Here is a 26,825-nt window from a genome sequence, read left to right as displayed (position 1 = left end):
CATCCAGTTCGCCTACTGTTCAAACTGATGATCTCATAGCCTCTGTCCTGTCCCACCTAGAAGTCGATGCCCTGTGCACCAGGATGCTGTTCATTGACACCAGCTTGGCCACTCCTCAGAGGCTGGTGGGTAAACTGTCCTTGTTGGGACTCAATGTCCCTCTCTGTAATTGGATCTTGGACTACTTAACATAACAATCCCAGTCATTCTGAGTTGGCACAACATCTCATGCTCCATCATGCTGAGCACTGCTGCCCTCCAGGACTGTGTGCTCAGCCCACTGTTGCTTACGCCGCTGACTCACGACTCCAAGGCCAGATTCAGCTCAAACAACATCAAGCTCGCTAATGAACAGTGGTTTGTACCAAGTACAGTGGTCGGCCTCATCAGCAACAATGATGAGCTGGCATACAGAGAGGAGGTTGAGAGGCTTGTCAAATGTTCGAGAACAACAACATGGACAAGACACAAGAGATGATTGTGGACTTCAGGAAGACACAAGTCAGCTACTCTCCATTGCACATCAATGGCTCTGCTGTGAAGAAAGTGAAGAGCACAATATTCATTGGTGTGTACATAGCAGATGATCTAACCTGGACCCACAACACCTCCTCACTGGTCAAGAAGGCACAGCAGCATCTACACTTTGTGGCACGCAAAGCACCCCGACCCCATTCTAATGACTTTTTACAGCAGCACTATTGAGAGTATACTGTCTGGCTGCATCATTGTGTGGTATGGAGGCTGCCAGGTATCAGACCACAACACCCTACAGAGGATTGTTAAAACTGCCAAGAGAATCACCGGAGTCTCCCTCTCTCTTAGTTGTGACATTTACGAGATCATTGCAGACGAAGGGCCCAAAGCATTGTTGAGGATCCCTACCACCAATCCCACAATCTCTTTGACCCACTACCACCAGGAAGGAGGTACGGAAGCATCAGGATTAGGACCGCCAGACTGTGTGTCAGTTTCTTCCCTCGGGCTGAGAGACTAATGAGTATCCTGCCACCACTGAGGTCTTGTCACTAGATCAACATGCTGTTTACCTGTACTACATGCAGTTTGAATGATACTCTATTAACTTATTTATAGTAATACTTTGGTTTACTTGCTGTGTGTGTTACATGCTTTGTGGGTGCACCATGGTCCAGAGGAACATAGTTTCTTTGGTTGTATTTACGTACTGTCAAATGACAATAAACTTGGACTTAAATTCATGAATTCAATCAATATCGTTATGGTCAGAATAAACACAATGCCATACAGATAGCAGGAGAGAAAAATACTTCATCATCTTGAAAGCTGAACGAAATCATAAACTCCAAACGAAAATTTGACTACTACTTCAGTTATTTTTAAATATTCTAGGTCAATGTCTGTTTACAATTGGTTTTCATATGCTTGTCTTCTTTGGAGCAAATATCGTGCAATAGCGGTCAGAATGTTTCAAACAGCACACAATCACATTTTGAATGATCAAATTCTTGATGACATTAATTTCTGCAGGGTTAGTGAGAAACAATGGTATGGCTCATTCAAAGTAAGTGCTATTAATGGAAGTCCTTTGGTAACACTATTAAAATGTTGCACTCCATATTTGCTGCAAATAAAACAATTCTTTCAAGAGGGACTGGGATGTTGCAATGATCAACATTTGAAAGCCAAAGAATATCTTTTTGGCTTTAACAGCATAAAAACTGAGTGTCAAGATAGTGCAGTGAATTATGAAAAGCCAAGGGAGGGAAGCAAAAACTGCAAAAGTTCTACAATTTGATCAACTATCAAATTTGGAAGGATGCTAATAGTTTTTAGTTTGAAAACACCTTGATTTCCTTGCATAAAAGTTGGACTGTTCTTTTGCTTGAGATGCCTTTGTCTTTTGTTTCAGACTATATCAAAACCGATCTGCATTTGTATGTCTGTGTATCCATTAATAAGAACAACTTGAATAAATTAATAATTGATTAGTTTTCTATGGTTAATATCAGAGAATTTCACCCACTAGTAAGCTTAAATAAATTTGCAAGGCTGTTTGGTTGGTCCAATTAGTTAAGGAATGAATGGATTTAGAGAAGGAAAAAAACATTAATTCTCCAAAATCTGCTTCAAATAAGAAGGCAGTTGTCACCAACTTCATCAAGACCTGTGTTGATGAGAGTGCACCTTCAAGAAAATACGGAACATACCCAAACCAGAAGCCATGGATGAACAAATTTGTAGTCCGCTGAGGGTTAGCCCTGTGACATTCAAGAACAGCGATTCAGGACTCTACAAGAGGTCCACACTGGCCTATGAAAGGCTATTTTAAGAACAAGAAAGCAATTCCAAGGGAAGTCAGAGACGGAATTGGATGTATGTCACCTGTAGCAGGGTTTGCAGACCATTACCTTCTGCAAGATAAAATCTAACATCACAGGTGGCTGTAATGTTTCACTCTGATCAACTGAACAGTATTTATGTTCACTTTGAAAGGATGAAAATACTATAGCCGTGAGAATCTCTGCCGCATCTGGCAACCTTATGTGCCTGTCTCAAGAAGCCAACATCAGAACATCTTTCACGAGGGTGAACCCTTGCAAGGCATCAGGCCCTGACTGTGTACCTGGCAGGGCACTCTAACCTGTACCAACCAACTGGTGAGAGTGCTCAAGGGCATCTTCAGTCTCTCAGTGCTACAGTTGAAGGTTCAAGCCTGCTTCAAAAGGCATCAACCCAGGAAGAGTAGCGCGAGCTATTGCCCAGTAGCCCTCACATATACTGAGTAGAAATGCTTTGAGAGATTGGTCATGGGTAGAATTAACTACTGATTGAGCAAGGACCTGGACCTGCTGCAATCTGCCTACTGCCACAACAGGTCTACATCAGATGCAATCTCTCTGGCTCTCTACTTAGCCATGGACAATAGAAATACCTTTGTCAGGCTGCTGTTTAGTGATTACACCTCAGCATTCAACATCATCATACCCTCAGTTCTAATCAACAAACTTCAAAACCCTGTTTCAGTATCTCCCTCTGCAAAGGCATCCTTGACTTCCTCATTGGGAGACTATAGTCAGTGCGAATCAAAGATACAATGCTCTACTCCCTCTACTTTCATGACAGTGTGGCTAGATACAGCTCGAATGCCATCTATGAATTCACTGATGACATAACTATTGTTGGTATAACCTCAGATGGTGACAATCAGGTATACAGGAGTGAGATCAATCAGCTGTTGAGTGACATCGCACCACTCTTGCACTCATCATCACTAAAACCAAGGAACTGATTGTGGACTTCACAAACAGGAAAACTGAAGTACACACATCAACTCTCATCAAGGGATCAGCAGTGGAAAAGGTGAGCAGCTTCAATTTCCTGCATGTTAACACCTCTGTAGATCTATCCTGCGCTAACATATTGAAGCAATTGTTAAGGTGCCATGCCACCTGCTCTATTTCATTAGGAGTTTGAGATGACCTGGTATGTCAGCAGAGGCTCCAGCAAGAGCTGCAAGAGGTTTGTAATTTCAGCCAGTTCCATCATGGGCACTAAACTCTCCACCATCGAGAACATTCTCAAAAGGTCCCATCATGTGCACTGAACTTCACACCATGGAGAATACTTTCAAAAGGCAAAGCCTCAAGAATGCAATGTCTATCCTGAAGGAACCTCATCATTCAGGACATGCCCTCTTCTCATTACTACCATCAATGAAGAGGTACAGGAGACTGAAGACACATACTCAATATTTCAGGACAGCTTCTTCCCCCTCCATCATCAGATTTCTAAACAGTCCATGAATACCGCCTATCTATTTCGCTTTCTTCCAGCACTGTTTATTTATTTTTTATACATTCTTATTGTAATTTATAGTAATTATATACTGCTCTGTACAGCTGTCGCAAAGCAACATATTTCACAACACATGCCAATGATAATAAACCTGATTCCGATTCGGATTCAGGATTATTTTCACTTGGTTGGGATGAGGGAGTTAACTTTATTGATGTATGCATTAAGAAATTTCTTACTATATATGGGAATAGACTGATTCCTTTAATGAGTGAATGGAGGAAAGACCATAAAAATATAAAAGCCGACTGAGAACACAAAACAGTTCCAAATAACCTGTCACATCCATGGTAACACATTAAACATGTATTGTAAGATAATGCAAAAAGCCTGCTGGGGAAATTATTTGACTGGGTGCAAGCCGTGCTATTTCCTTTTAGAATTACTGTTGCACAAGTGTGAAAACCAATACCAAATTAATGGCCCTTCTAGGACAAGAGCACAAATTCTTTAATAACTGGTATGTTAATCAATATCAGGTAACCGGTGATCCAGGTTACAGAGTTACTATCTAACCCGTGGCTTCCCTCATACACTCCATCCCTTTGCAGGAAACTCAAGGATCTATTTATAGACTCTTCTGGCTCTTTGAGTCATGCCACCCAGCAACCCTTGATTTAATCCTTGCCTAATCATGGGACAATTTACAATGATCAAGTACCCTGCCAACCAGTATGTCTTTGGACTGTGGGAGGAAACTGCAGCACCCAGAGGAAACCCACGAGGTCACGGAGAGAATGCACAAATGTACAGTGGCGGGAATTGAACCCAGGCCGCTGTTTTACAGCTACCATTGTGCTAACCACTATGCTAATATGCCCACTTAATTGAATACTGTTCCCACAGAGAAACTTTGTGCTTCTGGAACACTGAAATTTCTCTGCATAGAATTAATAATCCCTCACAACTTCAGTAACACTTTCCTAAAATTTCCTTACAAAAAAAAGCAGCACAAAAATATTGTTGTTATTGATAAAACCTGATTCACATACCAAAACCCTTAAGCTATTGTGATTCTGTCCCAATACAAGTACATGAGTAGTGTTCTTTAAAAGACCCTTTAATCGTTCAACATTACAAGTATAACAATAATCATAATTTAATTCACCTGAACTACTGTGGAATGCATGGGATTTCCCCAGGTGCTCTGGTTCCCTCCCACAGTCCAAAGACAGACTGGGTAGGTTAAATGGACATTGTAAATTGTCTTGTGATTAGGTTAGGGTTAAATCAGGGACATTGGGCATTGCTGGAGTCGCACGACTCTACGTGTCGAAAGGCCCTACTCAGTGCTGTGTCAATAAGTAAATAAAATTGCAACAGAACACTGTCCCAGACTTCAGTAAGGGTGTTTCATGTAATTTATTAGGACAAAATCCAAATAGCTTAAGGTTCCTGGTCAGGATACTGTAGCCTGTAACATGGGAGGATATATTTGCAGATTTTCCCCTCAAGGGAAGTTTGCTTCAAAAGTATCACAGTAAACAGTTAACAGATTTAAAACTAAGTCCTTCCTATAGGGAAACCTCAGAACCTATATACTACATACTGTAACAACTAATAGTTTAGATCATTATTAAGAGAGAGTTAGAAAATTTAAAAAGTCATTCTAACAACATTACTGTTTGATCATTTTAAATCTCCTGATGGATGACTCAAGAGAAAGAGGCAGCCAAGCAATATACGATCTGATCAAAATTGACATTGCTCCAATAACAACCAAATAATAATCAGTTTTATTCTGTTTGTTCTTCTTATCTCTATCTTTAAGGACAGCAACAAAATTTTAAATGTTGATATGATTATGAAATAGTTTTGAATGCAATGTCAAAGTAAGTGAAGAATTAAGGACATGCTATACAGTATTTATCTTTCTTGTATCTAGATATCTACAGAAATGGAAAGGCTTGAAGAAATCAGTTAGGAATAAGTTGTGGCAGTGAGGAAGCCTTTGCCTGTTCAGGCAAAACATGGAGCTGTGGGCTACAAGGTGGAGCAAAACTCTGCACAATATGAGATTATGCTTCAGTGGATTGTGATTAAAGATGCTGCTGTGCTGAGGTATCTGTGTGTTCCTTGTAAACTTAGCATACAGATACAGCAAGTAACTAGAAAGACTACTTAAATGCTAATCTTATTTGAAAAGTAGCACAAAAGCAGGGACTCCAACCATATAGGATTCTGGTGACGCTACAAGTGGAGTACTGTGTAAAATTTTGATCTATTTAAGGAGGGATACGGTGACATTGGACATGGTTTAGACAAATTTCTTGGAGCTAGCAGGCTATCTCATGAAAAACAAGTGAATAAGTTGGGCCCACGCTCACTGGCATTTAGGAGGAAGAGAGATCTTACTGAAAAAGGTAAGATTCTGAGAAGGTTTGATAAGGTAGATGTCCTTGTTGAGAAATTGAGAACATAAATTTCTGGACAAGGGAACAGCCGATTATTTGAGATATTGAGGAAGAACATCCTGCAGTAATTATGAATCTATCATAGAGAGCAGTGGAGTCTGAATAATTTAATATATGCAAGGTTTAGGTGAGTCAAAGGTTATGGGGAAAGGATGAGAAAGTGGACTCATGGCCAAAATCAGATCAGCTCTGACTTTACTGAATGGAGATGCTGCCATTTTTTCTTCTTCGCAGGACACAATGGAATGGAGTTTCTTGTCATGGCTAATCCATTGCATAGTATTTCCTGTACCAGGCTCCCCACTGCCTTTCAAAACTAGCATCTGTCAATGCCTGTTTCATGATTGAAAGGAAAGTTATTTTCTTCCAGTACCTTTTTAAAATCACAGTCGGTATGGACGTCCTGGCATGAGCAGTTATCTCACTTTTTTCATATCTTGACATCTATCAAGTATATTTTCCACTTTCAACAGATTACTTTTAAAAAGGCTTTAAGTTTCCTTGTGATGGTTCAGCGAGCAAGTATATGAACATAAAAGAGCCATATAGACCAATGCAAAGAAGATTACTTTACCAATTTAAAGTACGGTAGTCACTCTTGTCTGTGCACAGCCAAACTTGTGAAATTTGACCATACAACCTAAGTAAATGTGTGTAAAATAAAGCCCTTTCATCTATTGTGATAAAGTACTTGAAAGATTGATCATGGTTAGAATTACCTCCATTCTGAGCAAGGACCTGGACCTACTGCAATCTGTCTACTACCATATTAGGTCTACAGTGGATACAGATTCAATGGCTCTTCTCTTGGCTGGGACCAGCTGTACAACAGCAATAGACACATCAAGGTGCTGTTTATTGATTACAGATTGCTGCTCACTACTATGGGAGAGGAGGTTAGTTCACCAGTAGAGCAAGTAAGTAGACCGTGTGTGAGGGAGGACAGGCAGGTGATGGAGGAGGGATGCGCTCAGCCCGAAGTTGTAGGGGAGAAGAAAGAAAAGGATAATAAATTTGAATGCATTGCTAGGGATGAAAAGAGAGGAGGAGGTGGAGAGTATCTTAAATGTATCTATTTTAATGCTAGGAGCATTGTAAGAAAGGTGGATGAGCTTAAAGTGTGGATTGATACCTGGAATTATGATGTTGTAGCTATTAGTGAAACATGGTTGCAGGAAGGGTGTGATTGGCAACTAAATATTCCTGGATTTAGTTGCTTCAGGTGTGATAGAGTAGGAGGGGCCAGAGGAGGAGGTGTTGCATTGCTTGTCCGAGAAAATCTTATGGCGGTGCTTTGGAAGGATAGATTACAGAGCTCCTCTAGGGAGGCTATTTGGGTGGAATTGAGGAATGGGAAAGGTGTAGTAACACTGATAGGAGTGTATTATAGGCCACCTAATGGGGAGCGTGAGTTGGAAGAGCAAATGTGTAAGGAGATAGCAGATATTTGTAGTAAACACAAGGTGGTGATTGTGGGAGATTTTAATTTTCCACACATAGATTGGGAAGCTCATTCTGTAAAAGGGCTGGATGGTTTAGAGTTTGTGAAATGTGTGCAGGATAGCTTTTTGCAACAATACATAGAAGTACCGACTAGAGATGGGGCAGTGTTGGATCTCCTGTTAGGGAATGCGATAGGTCAGCTGACAGATGTATGTGTTGGGGAGCACTTCGGGTCCAGTGATCACAATAGCATTAGCTTCAATATAATTATGGAGAAGGACAGGACTGGACCTAGAGTTGAGATTTTTGATTGGAGAAAGGCTAACTTTGAGGAGATGCGCAGGGATTTAGAGAGAGTGGAATGGGTCAAGTTGTTTTATGGGAAGGATGTAATAGAGAAATGGAGGTCATTTAAGGGTGAAATTATGAGGGTACAGAATCTTTATGTTCCTGTTCGGTTGAAAGGAAAGGTTAAAGGTTTGAAAGCGCCATGGTTTTCAAGGGATATTAGAAACTTGGTTCGAAAAAAGAGGGATGTCTACAATAGATATAGGCAGCATGGAGTAAAGGAATTGCTCGAGGAATATAAAGAATGTAAAAGGAAACTTAAGAAAGAGATTAGAAAAGCTAAAAGAAGTTACGAGTTTGGTTTGGCAAATAAGGTGGAAGTAAATCCGAAAGGCTTCTACAGTTATATTAAAAGCAAGAGGATAGTGAGGGATAAAATTGGTCCCTTAGAGAATCAGGGTGGTCAGCTATGTGTGGAGCCGAGGGAGATGGGAGAGATTTTGAACGATTTCTTCTCTTCGGTATTCACTAAGGAGAAGGATATTGAATGGTGTAAGGTGTGGGAAACAAGTAAGGAAGTTATGGAACCTATGACAATTAAAGAGGTGGAAGTACTGGCGCTTTTAAGAAATTTAAAAGTGGTTAAATCTCCGGGTCCTGACCGGATATTCCCCAGGACCTTGAGGGAAGTTTGTGTAGAGATAGCAGGAGCTCTGACGGAGATCTTTCAGATGTCATTAGAAACGGGGATTGTGCCGGAGGATTGGCGTATTGCTCATGTGGTTCCATTGTTTAAAAAGGGTTCTAGAAGTAAGCCTGGCAATTATAGACCTGTCAGTTTGACATCAGTGGTGGGTAAATTAATGGAAAGTATTCTTAGAGATAGTATTTATAATTATCTGGATAGACAGGATCTGATTAGGAGTAGCCAGCATGGATTTGTGCGTGGAAGGTCATGTTTGACAAACCTTATTGAATTTTTTGAAGTAGTTACGAGGAATGTTGACGAGGGTAAGGCAGTGGATGTAGTCTATATGGACTTCAGCAAGGCCTTTGACAAAGTTCCACATGGAAGGTTAGTTAAGAAGGTTCAGTCGTTAGGTATTAATGCTGGAGTAATAAAATGGATTCAACAGTGGCTAGATGGGAGATGCCAGAGAGTAGTGGTGGATAATTGTTTATCGGGATGGAGGCCGGTGACTAGCGGGGTGCCTCAGGGATCTGTTTTGGGCCCAATGTTGTTTGTAATATACATAAATGATCTGGATGATGGGGTGGTAAATTGGATTAGTAAGTATGCTGATGATACTAAGGTAGGAGGTGTTGTGGATAATGAGGTGGGTTTTCAAAGCTTGCAGGGAGATTTATGCCGGTTAGAAGAATGGGCTGAACGTTGGCAGATGGAGTTTAATGCTGAGAAGTGTGAGGTTCTACATTTTGGCAGGAATAATCCAAATAGAACATACAGGGTAAATGGTAGGGCATTGAGGAATGCAGTGGAACAGAGAGATCTAGGAATAACAGTGCATAGTTCCCTGAAGGTGGAGTCTCATGTAGATAGGGTGGTGAAGAAGGCTTTTGGAACGCTGGCCTTTATAAATCAGAGCATTGAGTACAGAAGTTGGGATGTAATGTTAAAATTGTACAAGGCATTGGTAAGGCCAAATTTGGAATATTGTGTACAGTTCTGGTCACCGAATTATAGGAAAGATATCAATAAATTAGAGAGAGTGCAGAGACGATTTACTAGGATGTTACCTGGGTTTCAGCACTTAAGTTACAGAGAAAGGTTGAACAAGTTAGGTCTCTATTCATTGGAGCGTAGAAGGTTGAGGGGGGATTTGATCGAGGTATTTAAAATGTTGAGAGGGATAGATAGAGTTGACGTGAATAGGCTGTTTCCATTGAGAGTAGGGGAGATTCAAACGAGAGGACATGATTTGAGAGTTAGGGGGCAAAAGTTTAAGGGAAACACGAGGGGGTATTTCTTTACTCAGAGAGTGATAGCTGTGTGGAATGAGCTTCCTGTAGAAGTAGTAGAGGCCAGTTCAGTTGTGTCATTTAAGGTAAAATTGGATAGGTATATGGATAGGAAAGGAGTGGAGGGTTATGGGCTGAGTGCGGGTAGGTGGGACTAGGTGAGATTAAGAGTTCGGCACGGACTAGGAGGGCCGGAATGGCCTGTTTCCGTGCTGTGATTGTTATATGGTTATATGGTTACTAAGCAATAAGCTTCAGAATCTGGGTCAGTGTGAATCAGTAAAAACATCTCCTCTTTGGTGACATTCAGCACAAGTGCACTTCAAGAATGCATGCTCACCGCTCTACCCTCTCTATACTTGGGACTGTGTGGCTAAACACAACTCAAACGTCATGCATAAATCGCTGATGACACCTTGTGTCATTGGCAAATTCTCAGATGGTGATAAGGAAGTGCATAGGAGTATGATAGCTCATTTGGAAGAATGGTGCCACAAAAATAACCTTGAATTTCAGCAAGAACAAACAAATGATTATGGACTTCCGTAAGTTGAGAGAACACACCTTGTCCTCGTTGAAAGGTTCAGCGGTGAAAATTTCCTGAACATCAACATCCCTGAAGATCTATTCTAGGCCCAACACACTGATGCAATTATGAAGAATGCATGCCAGTTGCTATACTTCATTAGCAATTTGAGGAGATTTGTTAGGTCACCAAAGACTGTTGCAAATTTCGACAAATGTACAGTGTAGCGGATTTGGCTGGCTGTATCACCATCTGCAATTGAAGCTCCAATACATGGGATCACAAGAAGCTGCAGCTGGTTGTAGACTCAGCAGTTCCATCATGAGCACAGGCCTCCTTATTGAGGATATCTTCAAAAAGCCGTGTCTCAGCAAGGCAGCATCCAATATTAAGGACCCTCACCAGCTGGGACTTACCCTCTCCTCATTACTAAAATCAGGGAGGAAGTACAGGAGTCTGAAGACTCATACTTAACAATCTAAGAACAGCTTCTTCTCTGCCATCAGATCTCTGAACAGTCCATGGCTCCATCTTAATCTCATAGTCTATCCCTTTCCTCCAATGTCTACCTCACTAATCCTCTTTCACACTATCTATCTATCTATCTATTTATTTATTTGTACTTAGTGATTTTTTTGCCTTGCTCTATAGTCCTGCCACAAAACAACAAAATTGGAAAAATATGTCAGTGATAATAAATCTAATTCTGAGTGTGCGTGCTTTGGGAGAACCCACATGCCGTATATGGATGTAAATGATCCAAGGGCATTGTCTTAGTGATATGAATTTCCCTAGGGTCCTGAGCAACATTCATCCATCAATCATCAGGAATATATCATTTGGTCATTCTTACATTGCTATGCTTGAGACTTTGCTGAGCATAAATTGGCTGCCATGTTTTTTAAAACATTAATTTTATAAAATGTATTTACACTGGTAAATCATTGGCTGAAAGTGCTTTAGGTTATTTGAAGGCTTTAAAGCTGCCTTACTAAATACAATCTCTCTCTTTTACTAAATACCAGAGCCAGTGTTGTAACATGGAAAACCAAATACAAGTGGTGCATACATAATTGCTTTGATTTTGTAGTCAGCAGGAAATATGTGATGGTCTTTCTGACATTTATTTTCCTTTTATCAGACTGACTTACAACCCTGTATCTTCCATTGGGCATCCATGACATTGCACAGCTGCGATAACAAGCTAGCTGAAAACATAATCGGATTCAGAATTTTCAAAGAGCAAATCCCAAAAAGAAATTGTATTGAAGCACACTTTATTCAAACATAAAGGAAACCTGGCATCTAAATATAAGAGTAGATTACTGAAAAATGTTTCAAAATAAAATCATGATTAATGTTATTAAAAATGCAATTGTTATTTTGATGGAATGGATTGTCATTAACATGTGAAAATTAGTTGTTTTTAAACACTAAAATGTGACTTCAGCAGCTATGAATTTATGCAAATTGTTAAAATCATTCATCAAGGCCTGTGATTTCCAATAAATTCTAAAGGAAGAATAAAGTGCAAGAAATTGGAAGAATATTTATAGACCAAATACATTTGTACATATGCCGCCAGATTTCAGTAAATGGCCCATGGGACAGCTGGTACATCCAGTAGTGAAACCCTCCCTACCGACGCACTGGAGTTTCAACAGAGGTTTTATGATCTATGTTCTAGAATGCAATTTGATACCTGAACCTTCTTACTTGGAGACAAGAGTGCTATCAATTGAGTCACAGTCAAGACTGCCACCTGCAATTATAGGAAACTACAATTAATACAATGATTGCTTTCAACAAGCTGCTTCTTCCTGGACCTTCAAAATCTAAGCCATCAGTTCAAAGCATGTTTGGGGCACATCAAACCATTCCAATGTAAAGTTACATAAAGTTTACAAATTGACCTCGATATACAGACATCCTGATCGATATACAGACATCCTGAAAAACACATACCGAACATTATAAGTTAATGGCTTTTGGTATAATAGCTGTTCTGACACTCTGCGTGGTTTTGTATTCGAATAGTTTTAAATATTCCAAACGTACCTCAAAATGAAGTGGAAGCTGAAACTCTAAGATAAATTAACCTGTTCAATGAAATAATGGTGTTAATTATAGATCTCATACTTCATTTAGCATCAGCTGTGATTTAGTTGGTAATGCTCTCGTATTATTTTCTATGAGTAAGAATAAAAAAAAACTCAAATGCATAATGTTATTTTTCCCGTGCTTCGCATCCAAACAATGTCCATTTCCAGATTGAATGGTAATATTCAAGAAGTAATATTCCAGGAAGGCAATGTCCTTTCTTAAGAAGTCCACCATCTTATTCCTGCCATCAGACAGGAGGTACAGGAGCCTGAAGATTTCTAAATAATCTTTTCAAATAAGCTATTGACCAACCACTCCGCTCTCTCTCTCTCACCGTAGGTTGACACTCTATTGGAACACCATGTGACTTTTCCCCTAAATGTTAAAAACTTCTTACATAAGCTGAAGTTGGTCAATTAAGAAGATAAATAGATCTAACACTACCTCGTAGCAGGAAGGCAAATGATAAACAAGAAAGCACCATCAAGAGTTGAAGAGAAGGAAGAAGGATATCCATTGAAGAACTTCCTTTGAAGCAGGTGTACCATTATAAATAGGATATTGATGCTATACAAATGCAAGGCGGAACTTCTGTCTTTAGGTTACTGAACTAAAACTAAAAATAAGATTATATACAGTGAAGTATCAAGTTGTGCTCCAGCCTCCAAAATGTGCCAACTAATTCTTTCTTACAGTCATTATTTCAAGGCAGGTTAAGAGTTGAAATTAAAGGTATTTTGCTAGGCAACAGTAGAACTTAACTCACACAAACAATCTCAACTCAGTAGAGGATTAACTTTTTGTAAACAAATTATAAATTGTGCACAGATGCATACATAGTATTCATGGCTTAAGGCATTAAAACCAATTGTGATTTATTGCCACGAGTATGAAACAACAATGGGTAATTTTGCACTGACTGCAAAATACTTGCATTAAATGACTGCATATGTTAAGGACTGATTAATTAATTAGTTATTCTTGCATAAAATCTTTTACAGGAAATCTTTTAAACACTTCATAGATAATTTATCAGACAATAGGTCTTGTACAAGTCAAGACAAATTGATTCAGGTTTCGCAGGGAATAGAGAATTAAGGAGTACATTCATTTTTGCCACTTCACATTTCATCTACATACTGCAAAGCTCAGGTACATGGGATCAAACTATGCTTGACATAGAATCTGGTGAAGCAGGCTGTTTTGTACTTAAAGAAATTTATAGACTCTGGAATTAAATATTAAACCAGGGTATGCAACACAAGAGTTGGGGGGATTTAACACACCAAGACATAATTGCAAATATACTCTGATGCCAAAAGTATAATAACTTTGTTGTTAAAGCACTTAGTCATAGAAAAAAATGCCCATGGCGGTTCACAGGATATCAGTCAACAATAAACTTAAACCCAGATAAAAGACTTCAGGACAATAACCAAAAGTATTCATTATCAGGGAAAAGGGAAGATTGAAAGGAGAGCTTAAGGAGTGAATTCTGATTTTCACAGCTTTTGGAGTTGGATTCATTGCCACAAATGATGAGCAACAGCCCGAGTTAAACTTTCAGGGAGTTTATACGGTCATAGAGCTAGAGAAGATGTGCAAAGTTCAAAGTAAATTTATTATCAAAGTACATATATGTCACCATATACAACACTAAGATTCATTTTCTTGCAGGCATACTCAATAAAATCAACTACCGTAATAGAGTCAATGAAAAGCTACACCCAAAATGGAGGACAACCTGCGTGCAAAAATCCACAAACTGCAAATACAAAAGGAAAAGAAGAGTAAATAAATAAATAATAAATGTTGAGAGCGTGAGATGACAAGTCCTTGAATGGGAGTCCATAGGTTGTGGGAACAGTTCAGTGATGGGACAAGTGAAGTTATTCCCTTTGGTTCAAGAGCTTGATGGCTGATGGGTAGTATCTGCTCCTGAACCTGGTGGTGAGAGCCCTGAGGTTCCTGCCTGTACCTTCTTCCTGATGCAACAGCGAGAAGATAGCATGACCTGAGTAGTGTGGGGGGGTGGGGTAAGGGTCCCTGATGGTGGACTTATTATGAAACATAGGTGCAGTAGTGGTGGTATTGGGGATGGAGATGGGGGATGTGGGATGACAGTGTAGCAGGAGGAGAGAGAAAAGCACATATAGTTAGTACAGCAAGCAAGTCCAGTGGACAAAGCAGTCAGAGATGGGGGGGGGGGGGGGGGGGGGGGGGGGGGGGGGGAGAGAACATAACAGAGTTGAACACCAATATAACAGCATGAATATCTTTGTTGTCTAGCATGGGCATGAAGTGCCACATGGCCTGCTCCTATGCTGGAAAATTCTGAAGATTACATATATTATGCCTAAACAGTGCTGAAGAGATTTTTGAGCTCATTTTCAATGGAGTTTAGAAGGAGGAGAAGTGACCTTATTCAAATGTGTATGACCCAGGGAGGCTTGACAGGATTGATATAGGGATCTTATCAGTAGTGGGCGAGTCTCAGACAAGATGACATAGCTACATAGGGTTGAGTTTTGGAACTGAGGTGTGTACAAATTTAGCAATTGATTGCACTTGGCAAACTTCCACAAGCAGGTAAAACTTGGAGTGATTGATGGGAATGTGGGGAAGAATACAACTGGATTAGAGTTGGAGTAGATTTGCTAAGCCAAAAACCCATTTCTATGACGTATGATTCTAAACAGCAGTGTCAGAATGGCCAAATCTACTTTATTTTAAATAAGATTGCCCCATGGATAAATGTTGTAGAGTCGTAGAGTAATACAACACCAAAACAGGCCCCTTCAGCCCAAAGGGTCCATAGCAACCACAACATTCTCACTGTTAATCTTGGTTGCCTGCATTAGGCCCATAACCCTCCAGCCTTACCTTCCACATAAACTATCAAGGTAAAATCTTAAATGTTGTAAATGTACCTGTCACAACCACTTCCACTGGCAGCTCACGTCCAGGTACTCACTACTCTTGGTAACCTCTCAGGCCTATTCTAAATCCTTCCCCTCTCATCTTGTCTCTGTGCCTTCTAGTTATGGACTCCCAAAGCCTAGAGAAAATATTATGACCATCCAGCTCATCCATATCTCTCCTGATTTTACACACCTCTTTGAGGTCACCTCTCATTCCCCTATCTTCCAAGAAATAAAGATCCAGTGTGACAACAAGACCTATTACTCAGGCCCTCTCATCTAGGCAACACCTTTGTAAATCTTTTCTGCCTCCACTCCAGTTTGACAATGTCTTTCCTATAACAGGATGATGAAACTGTACACAATACTTCAAGTGCAATCTCACCCAATGACTTACATAACAGCACAATACCTACTCCTAAACTTGACGCCCTTAAGATGGAGGCCAGCACGTTAAATGCCTTTTTCACTAACCTGTCTACTTGCACAGCTGCTTTCAACAACTTGTAATCCCATGTTCCTCTGTTCCACAACTTTCGTCAGTGTCCTGCCATTCACTGAACAGTCAGACCCTGGTTTGAATGTTCAAGATTAATTAACTCACACTAGTCCAAGTTGAAATCCATTTGCCATTCCTCAACCCTCCCTCCAACTGATCAGATCTCTTTGTAATTCACTGTAATTCTCTAGCAATATGCCCCCCCCCCCCCCCATTTAGAATTAGCTGCAAACTTGCCAATTGTGCTGGCCTCATTCATATCAAAAATTAGTCCATAATAATGAAACAGAGGTTACAACATTGACCTCTGGGACACCCCACTAGTCACAGGCCTAGAGTCAGAGAATCCGATTACAACTCAATCTTCGCAATATTCCACGAGTAATGAAACAATGGATTCCACTGCTTAAGAGAAAACTAAAGAGCGTCTGTGTGGAAGAACAGTCACAGAATGGTATTCAGCCAGAGGGATGAAGAAATCAATGCTGCCCAGTAGTGTTGCCAGTCATTATTATTTATGCCTGAATTTAGGAAACTATATCATACAGTATAAATTTCTAGGTGCTAAAATATTGAGCAAGTTTGATTACGAATAGTGCTGTCACTTATCTAATGTATTGGCCACGTCTGCTGAGAGATGCTTGTTCAAGGTTTTAATAATATTTGACATGGACATTAGGTTTGTGGTTCATTTGTGAGCCAGCATGGTCACATGCTGGTCTTCCAAGGCCAACAAGGACTGGTCTTCCCTTTGTGCTGCCAATTGCTTAAAGCATCAGCACCAAACATGGCTCTTAACAAGTGACACTTACTCACAGATTGTGGCTTACAAAGTCATAAAAGTATCTTATTCCAAGAAAATGCATTACTAGAAATGTATTTACATCATAGCTGTTTACTTCTCCAACTATATTTTAAAACTCTCCTCTTCAGATGCACAGAATATATTTGTCCAAAATTTATTTTGCAATCCGATCAACCCTACTTATGAAGTCTCTCACCCCATCAGAGATCTGATGTTTAGTAACAATAACATCCAAATTAGTGATACAATTAATCAGCGCTTTACCTTTCTGGTAGAAGTACTTCCGATAGTAGTAAGCTCCAAGGTCTACGTGTTCAACAATATATCTCTTCACTTTGTCAGAATGCACAGCCAAGTTTTCCTTTGCTACCTCCAGCACAGCAACTCCTGCATTTGTACAATGTGAGCTTAAGGAAAGTTCAAAAGAAGAGCCTTCAAGTCCACTCAGTGATCCAGAATTTGAACGGGATAGGCTGATCTTGCGTTCTCCTTCTCCACCAATCTCATTCCGGAAGTACGAGCAACTCAGCACAAGTTCATTGCTTTTCTCATCCCCATAGTCCACATTGAGATTCTCCTTGGAGTTCAGGTCCTCTGTGCTGCCTGCAGGAGAGCTGAAACTAATCGAGTGCGCAAGTGGACCAGCAGCCAGTGAGGCAGCTGCAGCTGCTGAGGCACCTGTTGTGGTGTTCCTTCTCTTAATAACACTGTGCCTGGTTGCTGCAGCTTCATTCAAGTCAAAGAGCACACTCTGCACGTCATAATGGGCAAAGCATTTCTGGCAAGCCCAGCTCTTCACACTGTCCTCTGACTTGCTGTCCTCGAAGTCTGCTGACTTGCCCAGCTCGCTCTCCCCTTTGGCATTGCGCAGCTTGCGGAAAATAGAAGAATCCCCCGTCTCGGATTTTGACCGCCTCTTAAGTGGTTTCTCTCTTTCTTTGTGCAGTGGCCTGGGACTCCCTCTGTGTGCAAAGAAACCATCCACCGAGTCATGTTTAGTACTATCCATACTCGAACCATAAGCTTTACTGGTTTCTGCCTTTAGGAGTTCATTGAGCTGCTCTGGAGCAGGGCTTCGTTGATCTGTCTGCTCATTTCTATAACCCTTTAACAAATCAAAAAAACTATCACCTGACATACCATGTTTGTCAATGGAGGAAGTGCTGCCATACTCGCGGTGAATAACAGCTCCCATTTTGTGACTCAATGCTCCATACTCCTCAGCTCCATCCACATCCAGTTCACTGATTGTGATATCACTATTACTCCGCTGTCTTATCCTGCGAAGGTTCTTCGCAGGGGACTGGAGGTAACCATCTGGTGTAAGAAACCTAGAATCCAAGCTCTCCATTTCTTGTGCCTTGCACGGTCTATAATCATTATGCATCCTCTTGGAAGCCAAAGACTCTAATGAATTTTGATTACTTTGGCTCATCCTACTATTGGGGCTACTGGAGTGGATAGACATCACTGTGCCATCGGGACTGCCTGCAGATTCCTGATCACTTGTCCTACAGGAGTCCTTCCCAGTGTCTTTCCTCGGAGGCCAATCAGCAATTCTTGCTCGAACACCCATTTTAGGCACACTTGGTGTTGCACCAACATGGTGAGCACTTTCACTTCGTGGTGGCCCCATTGTACTGGCTGAACCAAAGGTTCCATTTGGCGTTCGGAATCGTCGTGCATAGAAGTCATCTGAGCGTGCACCTATGGTCAGCTCTGGCCCAATAACTGAAGTGGCACCAATGCCCACCCTTTCAGTCTGGGAACGTTTTAAACTGGTCATACTCCACACTGGTTTCTCACAACAGCTTTCACTAAATATACGACCATTTCTTTCATTAAGTATGAATCTCCACGAGAGTGACTTCCAAACAAGTTCAGTCGAAGGTTAGTAATCCATTAGTTATTATGTTCTATGGTATAATTTTTAAATGTACACATTTTTGAGCTGTTCATGATCTGTAAAGCTTCCCTCTGATGATCCACTTGGCATATTCACAATATGGAATTTACAAATTATTTAATTGCCATGGTTTGAAAAGAAAATCTGAAAAGAAAAAGAAAAGATGTGTTGGTTAGTTTGTTCAACTTAATATTATGAGAAGCAATTTGAAACATCTAAATAATTTCAGAATGGCATAAGCATCAGAAATCCACAAAAACATGAAATATTAGAAACACATAGCTTGGCGCTCAGCTTCTGTAGAGGGAGAATCCCAGGAATAACTTGAGTTGATGCCTTCCATCAGAAGTGGTACACCTTAATACTCAAAGCTCAACCTGTATTGAAAACCCGCATGGATTCCACAATATCAAGTCTGATCACATGAAGTAAATGCTTCATCACGTTGATCATTCACAAAATATTCTGATAAAGATTATCACCCTGATGTATTGATCACTTCCTCTGTACCCCACAGACATTACCTCCCCGTAATTCTGAAATTCAGTCTATAATTTAGATAGTGTTTTACCTAAAAATCATGTGACACAAATAAACAAGGACGAGAGTTTGTCACACTGTGTATTCAGTGCATGCCTTTTCAAAAAATAAAGTCAGATTCCGTGTTAGGAAGGTTCTTTACCCCCCCCCCCCCCCACAACGAACAGAGGAGATTTTAAAAAAAGTGGTTTAGAACTGAAGATGGAAGTGAATACCAGAAGGAAAAGGGATGCACGGAATGAATGAAAACGAAAGATGATACCTGAATTACAACTTGAAGGGGAGCATTTTACAAAGTTTCTGCAAGACAATGGAGCGTGTATGTATTCTCTCTTCAGAAGTTGTCCAATTCAGTGACAACCCTCCGTCCACTCAAATTCCCATTTCTACAATCAATACAAAATGACTGCCTGAAATATACACCTGCCACATGGGTGAGGTTTCAGGCTGACATACAGTTGCACACACAGTGAAAATCCTCACATTCAACCAAACCCATCCTTATATGCAGGTGTTTTCTATGAGTCATTGAACTCCCCTCAGTTTCAAAATACAAACCCCATTTCCAGAAAAGTTGGGATATTTTCCAAAATGCAATAAGAACAAAAATTTGTGATATGTTAATTCACGTGAACCCTTATTTAACTGACAAAAGTACAAAGAAAAGATTTTCAATAGTTTTACTGACCAACTTAATTGTATTTTGTAAATATACACAAATTTAGAATTTGATGGCTGCAACACACTCAACAAAAGTTGGGACAGAGTTAAAATAAGATTGAAAAGTGCACAGAATATTCAAGTAACACCAGTTTGGAAGACTCCGCATTAAGCAGGCTAATTGGTAGCAGGTAAGGTATCATGACTGGGTATAAAAGTAGCGTCCATCAAAGGCTCAGTCTTTGCAAGGATGGGTCGTGGCTCACCCCTTTGTGCCAAAATTCGTGAGAGAATTGTTAGTCAGTTCTAAAGGAACATTTCCCAACGCAAGATTGCAGAGAATTTAGGTCTTTCAACATCTACAGTACATAATATTGTGAAAAGATTCAGAGAATTCAGAGACATCTCAGTGCATAAAGGGCAAGGTCAGAAACCACTGTTGAATGTGCGTGATCTTCGAGCCCTCAGGCGGAACTGCCTAAGAAACCATCATGCTACTGCGACAATTATAGCCACCCGGGCTCGCGAGTACTTCGGAAAACCATTGTCACTTAACACAGTAAGTTGCTGCATCCAAAAATGCAACTTGAAACTGTATTATGCAAGGAGGAAGCCATACATCAACCCTATGCAGAAACACCAGCGAGTTCTCTGGGCCCGAGCTCATCTCAGATGGACCAAAAGACTGTGGAACAGTGTACTGTGGTCAGATGAGTCCACATTTCAGCTAGTTTTCGGGGGAAAACGGGGGTCGAGTTCGCTGTGCCAAAGATGAAAACGACCATCCTGATTGTTATCAGCAAATGGTGCAAAAGCCAGCATCTGTGATGGTATGGGGGTGCATCAGTGCCCAACGGCATGGGTGAGTTGCATGTATGCGAAGGTACCATTGACTCTGAGGCGTATATTAGGATTTTAGAGAGACATATGTTGCCATCAAGGTGATATCTCTTCCCGGGACGTCCATGCTTATTTCAGCAGGACAATGCCAGACCACATTCTGCACGGGCTACAACAGTGTGGCTTTGTAGACACAGAGTGCATGTGCTTGACTGACCCACTGCCAGTCCAGATCTATCTCCTATTGAAAGGTGTATGGCGCATCATGAAGAGGAGAATCAGACAACGGAGACCACGGACTGTTGAGCAGCTGAAGACTTATATCAAGCAAGAATGGACAAAATTTCCAATTGCAAATCTACTACAATTAGTATCCTCAGTTCCAAAACAATTAAAAAGTGTTATTAAAAGGAAAGGTGATGTAACACAATGGTAAACATGCCTCTGTCCCAACTTTTGTTGAGTGTGTTGCAGCCATCAAATTCTAAATTTGTGTATATTTACAAAATACAATTAAGTTGGTCAGTAAAACTATTGAAAATCTTTTCTTTATACTTTTATCAGTTAAATAAAGGTTCACGTGAATTAACATATCACAGATTTTTGTTTTTATTGCATTTTGGAAAATATCCCAACTTTTCTGAAAATGGGGTTTGTATCTATCTCTGTAATATGATCCATTTCAGATAATTCTCCTAAAACCAGGAAGCAAACCTCAATACGTAACATTGCCCAGCGAGCTCAACACACACCCAATCAAGAAACCCACAAGAAAATGATGAATCATGAAAACAGTGATGTGGGCAGGGCAACAACAACATGGCAATAGCCTATGATAAAATGTCCAGAAGTTAAAAAAGGGAAAATATAAGAAATTAAATGCAATATTGGAATCAATCAGATACTTTTAATCGGTGTATTACCATTCTCATTGTTAAATGCACAACCATGACACCAGAATTCCAATGTTAGGTTAACAGGAACAAAGGCTGCTCATTCTAGCTTGACAGAATGAGAGATAAGAAACCATGGAATGAAACATTGCACAACTTAAATTATGTAGCAATGATGAAAAACATTCAGCAAATGAGGTCATGAGTTCAATTCCCACCACTGTAAATTTGAGAAGATGCTTGCAACAAGAAAAAAAAACTGACAATTTACAGATTGTTGTAAATACCAACTCCACCAACTTGGTCTAGTCATAGGTGACCCTATAGTCCCTTTCTAACTCTGAGATTCTTAATTTTATTAAATAAAACGATTACAAACAAATCAAACAGTCCATTAGGATTGACCAACAAATTTCATCAAGTTTACTTCACAATCATCCAGGGAACAAATGATAAAGGGATGCCTATGTTCTGCGTTTAAACAGTACATTTAAATTGTTTCAGATTAAATTGTAGTTAACTGACACCTAAGCAATGCTGTAGTACCAGCTTTTACAGGGAAATTATATGAACATCTTGCACTAATAAAATGTTCACCATGTAGGATAAAAAAAAACTAGAGGTCTCACACAAAAAAAAACAGGCTCAAATGAATAGAGTTCAGGATTTAGTTAAAATTAGGTCAGAAAATAAATAAAATTATATTCTTGACAGTACTATTGTACTTTTAAAAAATCAATAAGTATCTCAAGAATTTCAAAACCTTCTTACAAGTGCTCACAGCAGATGAAAAGATGATTCCAGTAGATTCTGTTCTGTCTAAAAAGGAAGAAATCAGAATCCTCCTGTGCTCCAAATTAAACCTAGGTTCCATCCTCCTCACCAGACAAGACTACGGTTTAATGTCTCAATTAGTATCAGAGCATTGCTTAGCACTAAACAGCTGACTCTGTTTTTAAGCGTCATGGTACAATTTGAACCTGCACACTTAAGCCACAAAAGGTGGAGCCAAGGTAGCAGCAAAATGTTGCAATAAAGTCAGACATCACATCAGGTTTTCAGCAACCAAGAGCCTGACTAGAAAAGACCTGGCAATGGCCGTGCAGATGAGTAATCACTAATAAATCATTGCATGATTAAAGTAGTGCAGATGAGTCTCCCCATGACTGCCAGGAAAGTTGACTCATTTGTTTTTCTACTTAAAAACTCACAGAATCCACCAAACCGGATTTATTTCCCCTACCCACCCTGACAAGAGTTTACTACCTTCCCAGTTTATACTGGCTGCTCTCACTAATATACACATTTTTAGAGCTGAGGGGGGACCCTATCACTTTCTCTGTCCCTTGGGCATTTGACCTGTTTGAAAATATCCACAGGTACATCTGGTAGCACTGCACCATATGTGGTCTGGCTGAGTAAACCAATAAAAGGGAGGAAATCTGCTGGAATAACATGTTAGTGAGGGATAAACCAGAATTAATGTTTTGAATAAATTTATTATTCAGTATCTGCTCCACAGTATAGGAAACCATTTTAAACACACAAGACCACTGCCATTCTGAAATTATTCGGAAGCTCACTGTAAGTACTCAACCATTAATCAAATAGACCTGTTCAGTTACAGCTCCAAAAGGAGGCTGGAGAGCAAGGGACCAGCATGATCATTGTAACGAGATTTGTTTGGAACATACAAAGTCCTGTTCATTAATCCTTAGATGTTGCATGCTGTTGCTTTTAATTGGAATAGTTGTCAGTGCATAAATTTTGCCACACACAGCAAACTAAATTAGCCAGTGTTGTCACAATCCACGATTAAAGGTCTACACAAGATTTCACCCCAAATGGAACAATTGTTATTTTTTTAAAAAAGGTAAAACTTTTCATAATCTACAATTGGATTATTTAAGATGTGCCAACTTTTGAAATTTCAGAATCAGAATCAGGTTTATTACCACCAGCATGTGAAGTGAAATTTGTTAACTTAGCAGCAGCAGTTCAATGCAATACATAATCTAGCAGAGGAAAAAGTAATAATAATAAATAAGTAAATCAATTATATATATATTGAATAGATTTTTTTTAATGTGCAAAAACAGAAATACTGTATATTAAAAAGTGAGGTAGTGTCCAAAGCTTCAATGTCCATTTAGGAATCGAATGACAGAGGGAAAGAAGCTGTTCCTGAATCACTGAGTGTGTGCCTTCAGGCTTCTGTATCTCCCACCTGATGGTCACAGTGAGAAAAGGGCATGCTCTGGGTGCTGGAGGTCCTTAATAATGGATGTTGCCTTTCTGACACCGCTCCCTAAAGATACCCTGGGTATTTTGTAGGCTACTGTCCAAGATGGAACTGACTAGATTTACTAACTTTTGCAGCTTCTTTCGGTTCTGTGCAGTAGCCCCCTCCATACCAGACACTGATGCAGCCTGTCAGAATGCTCTCCACGGTACAACTATAGAAGTTTTTGAGTGGATTTGTTGACATGCCAAATCTCTTCAAGCTCTTAATAAAGTATAGCTGCTGTCTTGCCTTCTTTATGACTACATCAATATGTTGGGACCAGGTTAGATCCTCAGAGATCTTGAGGCCCAGAAACTTGAAACTGCTCACTCTCTCCACTTCTGATCCCTCTATGAGGATTGGTATGTGTTCCTTCGTCTTACCCTTCCTGAAGTCCACAATTAGCTCTTTCGTCTTACTGACATTGAGTGCCAGGTTATTGCTACGGAAACCATTCCACTAGTTGACATATCTCACTCCTGTACGCCCTCTCGTTACCACCTGAGATTTAGCAAATCTGCTACATACCATTCAAAATACCTACTGATATTCCAATACATTTGGGTTGTGGAAACTAGAACACTAAGTTTGCCCCTGGAGAGAAGTAAACATCCTTATTGAAAACACTGGTGTGACAATAGGCTCCAATGTTAATTAGTAGCTGATTAAAAATGATACATCTGATAACCTGCTCCATAATTTGACACACGTACACTTTAGCGTAATAAAATGGAATTTGCTTCATTGCACTTGACTGTATTGTGTTACAAAGCATAACCAACATTTTATGCAAGAATATTCAGCAAGACTAAGATGGCACTAGAGATTTTTGCGGGCCTGGATGACTTCATCCCATAAGCGAAAGTTTAATTTCTTCTCTTCTCATGTTTCCTTTTTCAAGGTGGTTGGGGGCCTATCAGAGTTTGTGATCTACAGTTGCAGCTCAAATTACAGTTCTTTGTGGATTCACACTCTCGAAACTTGACGGGTGGCCTTGCTTTTCAATATCTCTAGGTATGGCCTGGAAGACGTGCGCTTTTGGAGTGCTGCATTGTGTAGGGCCCAATTCCTCAGCAATGTCACCGACTGAAGCGTCACAAGAGATTGAAATATCGAGACAGCAGATGGTGCGCATTGTTGTTGGAAGACCCCCTACACTAATGGACTCTCCCTCTGTTGATAGTGAGTGAGAGCCTGGTGGTCTTCGAGTTGGTGGGGGGTGCTGCCTGAGATGGACAGTTCTTTTTGATGGACTCTAGATCATGGTCTCTGAGAGCTTTCCTATTGCTTGCATGGTGGGTGTGGAGGTTGATGCTTTTCTGGAGCAAGTGTGGGGTGGGGGGGGGGGGGACTTTAGTGGTCTAATGTTTTCTGTCATTCATTCATTCATTCATTCATTTTTTATCTGTTTTGTGTATTTCTGCAAAGAGTAATGATTTCAGGTTGGATCTTGTATACGTTCTCTGATATTATCTGAACTGTTGAAACAGGAACCACAGTTTGATATTCACTTATCAATAGGTACACTGCTACGAAACGAGTCCACAATTAGATTTATATTGTGTGGAATCATGTACCACACTGAGAAGCTGACTTCATAAGGTTTTAAAACATACACTGTTTCACATCATTCTCCATCCAGGCATTCGGGAGACTGATATACCAGCTAGTTGAGTGGTATCGCAGCCATAACCTTATGCTCAGCGTGAGCAAGACCAAAGAACTGATTGTGGAGTTCAGAAAGGGTAAGATGAGGGAACACAAACCAATCTTAGAAGGATTGGAAATGGAGAGAGTGAGCAGTTTCAAGTTCCTTGGTGTCAATATCTCTAGGGACCTCACCTGGTTGTAATATATCGATGCAGCTGTAAAGACAGCACCTATATTTCATTAGGAGTTTGAGATTTGGTTTGTCACCTAAAACACTTGAAAGCGTATACAGATGTACCAGGGAGAACATTCTGAGTGGCTGTACCACCGTCTGGTATTGGGGGCGGGGTGCTACTGCACAGAATCAAAACAAGCTGCAGAGAGTTGTAAAATTAGTCATCTCCATTATGGGTTATAGCCTCTGTATTATCCAAGACATCTTCAAGGAGCAGTGCCTCAGAGAGGCAATGTCTATCACTAAGGACCCCCACCACCCAGGGTATGTCCTCTTCTCATTGTTCCCATCAGGAAGGAGGTACAGAAGCCTGAAGGCACACACTCAGCAATTCAGGAACAGTTTCTTCCCCTCTGCCATCTGATTTCTAAATGGACATTAACCTCATGAACTCCACCTCACTACTTTTTTTTTATTTGTTTTTGCACAGCTTTTTAAATTCAACTATTGAATATGCAGACGTATACTTGCTGCCATTCAGTTTTTCCCCTCTGTATTTATCACGTATTGTGCTGCTGCTAAGTTAGCAAATTTCATGACATATGCGGCTGATATTGAACCTGATTTCAAATCGGACTGCTGATCTGCTTCTGTGAGCCAGTAAACAGATATAAAGTTTTCCGAGCTGTAATGTATTGAACAGTATTGGAAATGGTCCTGCACCACCAACATACAATGAGTATAAAGCATCAGCCACAAGAAGCACACTGCCATTGTTGACACAAACTCTGTACCTTCAGCATACAAGGTAAGTCACCTCTTCCATGATCCTCTGCAAGTCACACAGGATCCTGACTTTGACATTTTACCAATACATCTTGGCATTAGTGACAGTCCTACAACTTCCATGCAAACACTATTGTGACATTACCTTGACAGTACCTTATTGTCAAGTACCTTGACAACATTGACTACAGCTGTTCACAAATGCAGCTTATCAACACCTCCCATAAAAAGATTAGAAATGGACCACTGCAATCCATTAAATAAATTACGCTTAG

General features: G+C 40.2%; 1 protein-coding gene across 8 annotated transcripts in view; it reads right to left on the bottom strand.

The window, feature by feature from the left end:
* Window positions 1-26,825, bottom strand: part of sipa1l1 (signal-induced proliferation-associated 1 like 1) — a 379,448-nt gene that overhangs the window by 133,641 nt on the left and 218,982 nt on the right. For 7 of the 8 annotated variants that reach the window (XM_073040260.1, XM_073040252.1, XM_073040259.1 and 4 more), the window contains exon 4: window positions 17,081-18,866. In XM_073040260.1, coding sequence (XP_072896361.1) covers window positions 17,081-18,602 — 1,522 coding nt within the window. In that variant the 5' untranslated portion in view covers window positions 18,603-18,866. Of the gene's footprint in view, window positions 1-17,080; window positions 18,867-22,426; window positions 22,541-26,825 lie in introns of those variants that run through there. The other variant, XM_073040254.1, reaches the window with a different exon arrangement.

Source organism: Hemitrygon akajei, chromosome 3, assembly GCF_048418815.1.
Source record: "Hemitrygon akajei chromosome 3, sHemAka1.3, whole genome shotgun sequence".
NCBI classification, from domain to species: Eukaryota; Metazoa; Chordata; class Chondrichthyes; order Myliobatiformes; family Dasyatidae; genus Hemitrygon; species Hemitrygon akajei.
The sequence above is the reverse complement of the archived record's forward strand: the minus strand, read 5'-3'. Positions and strand labels throughout refer to the sequence as shown.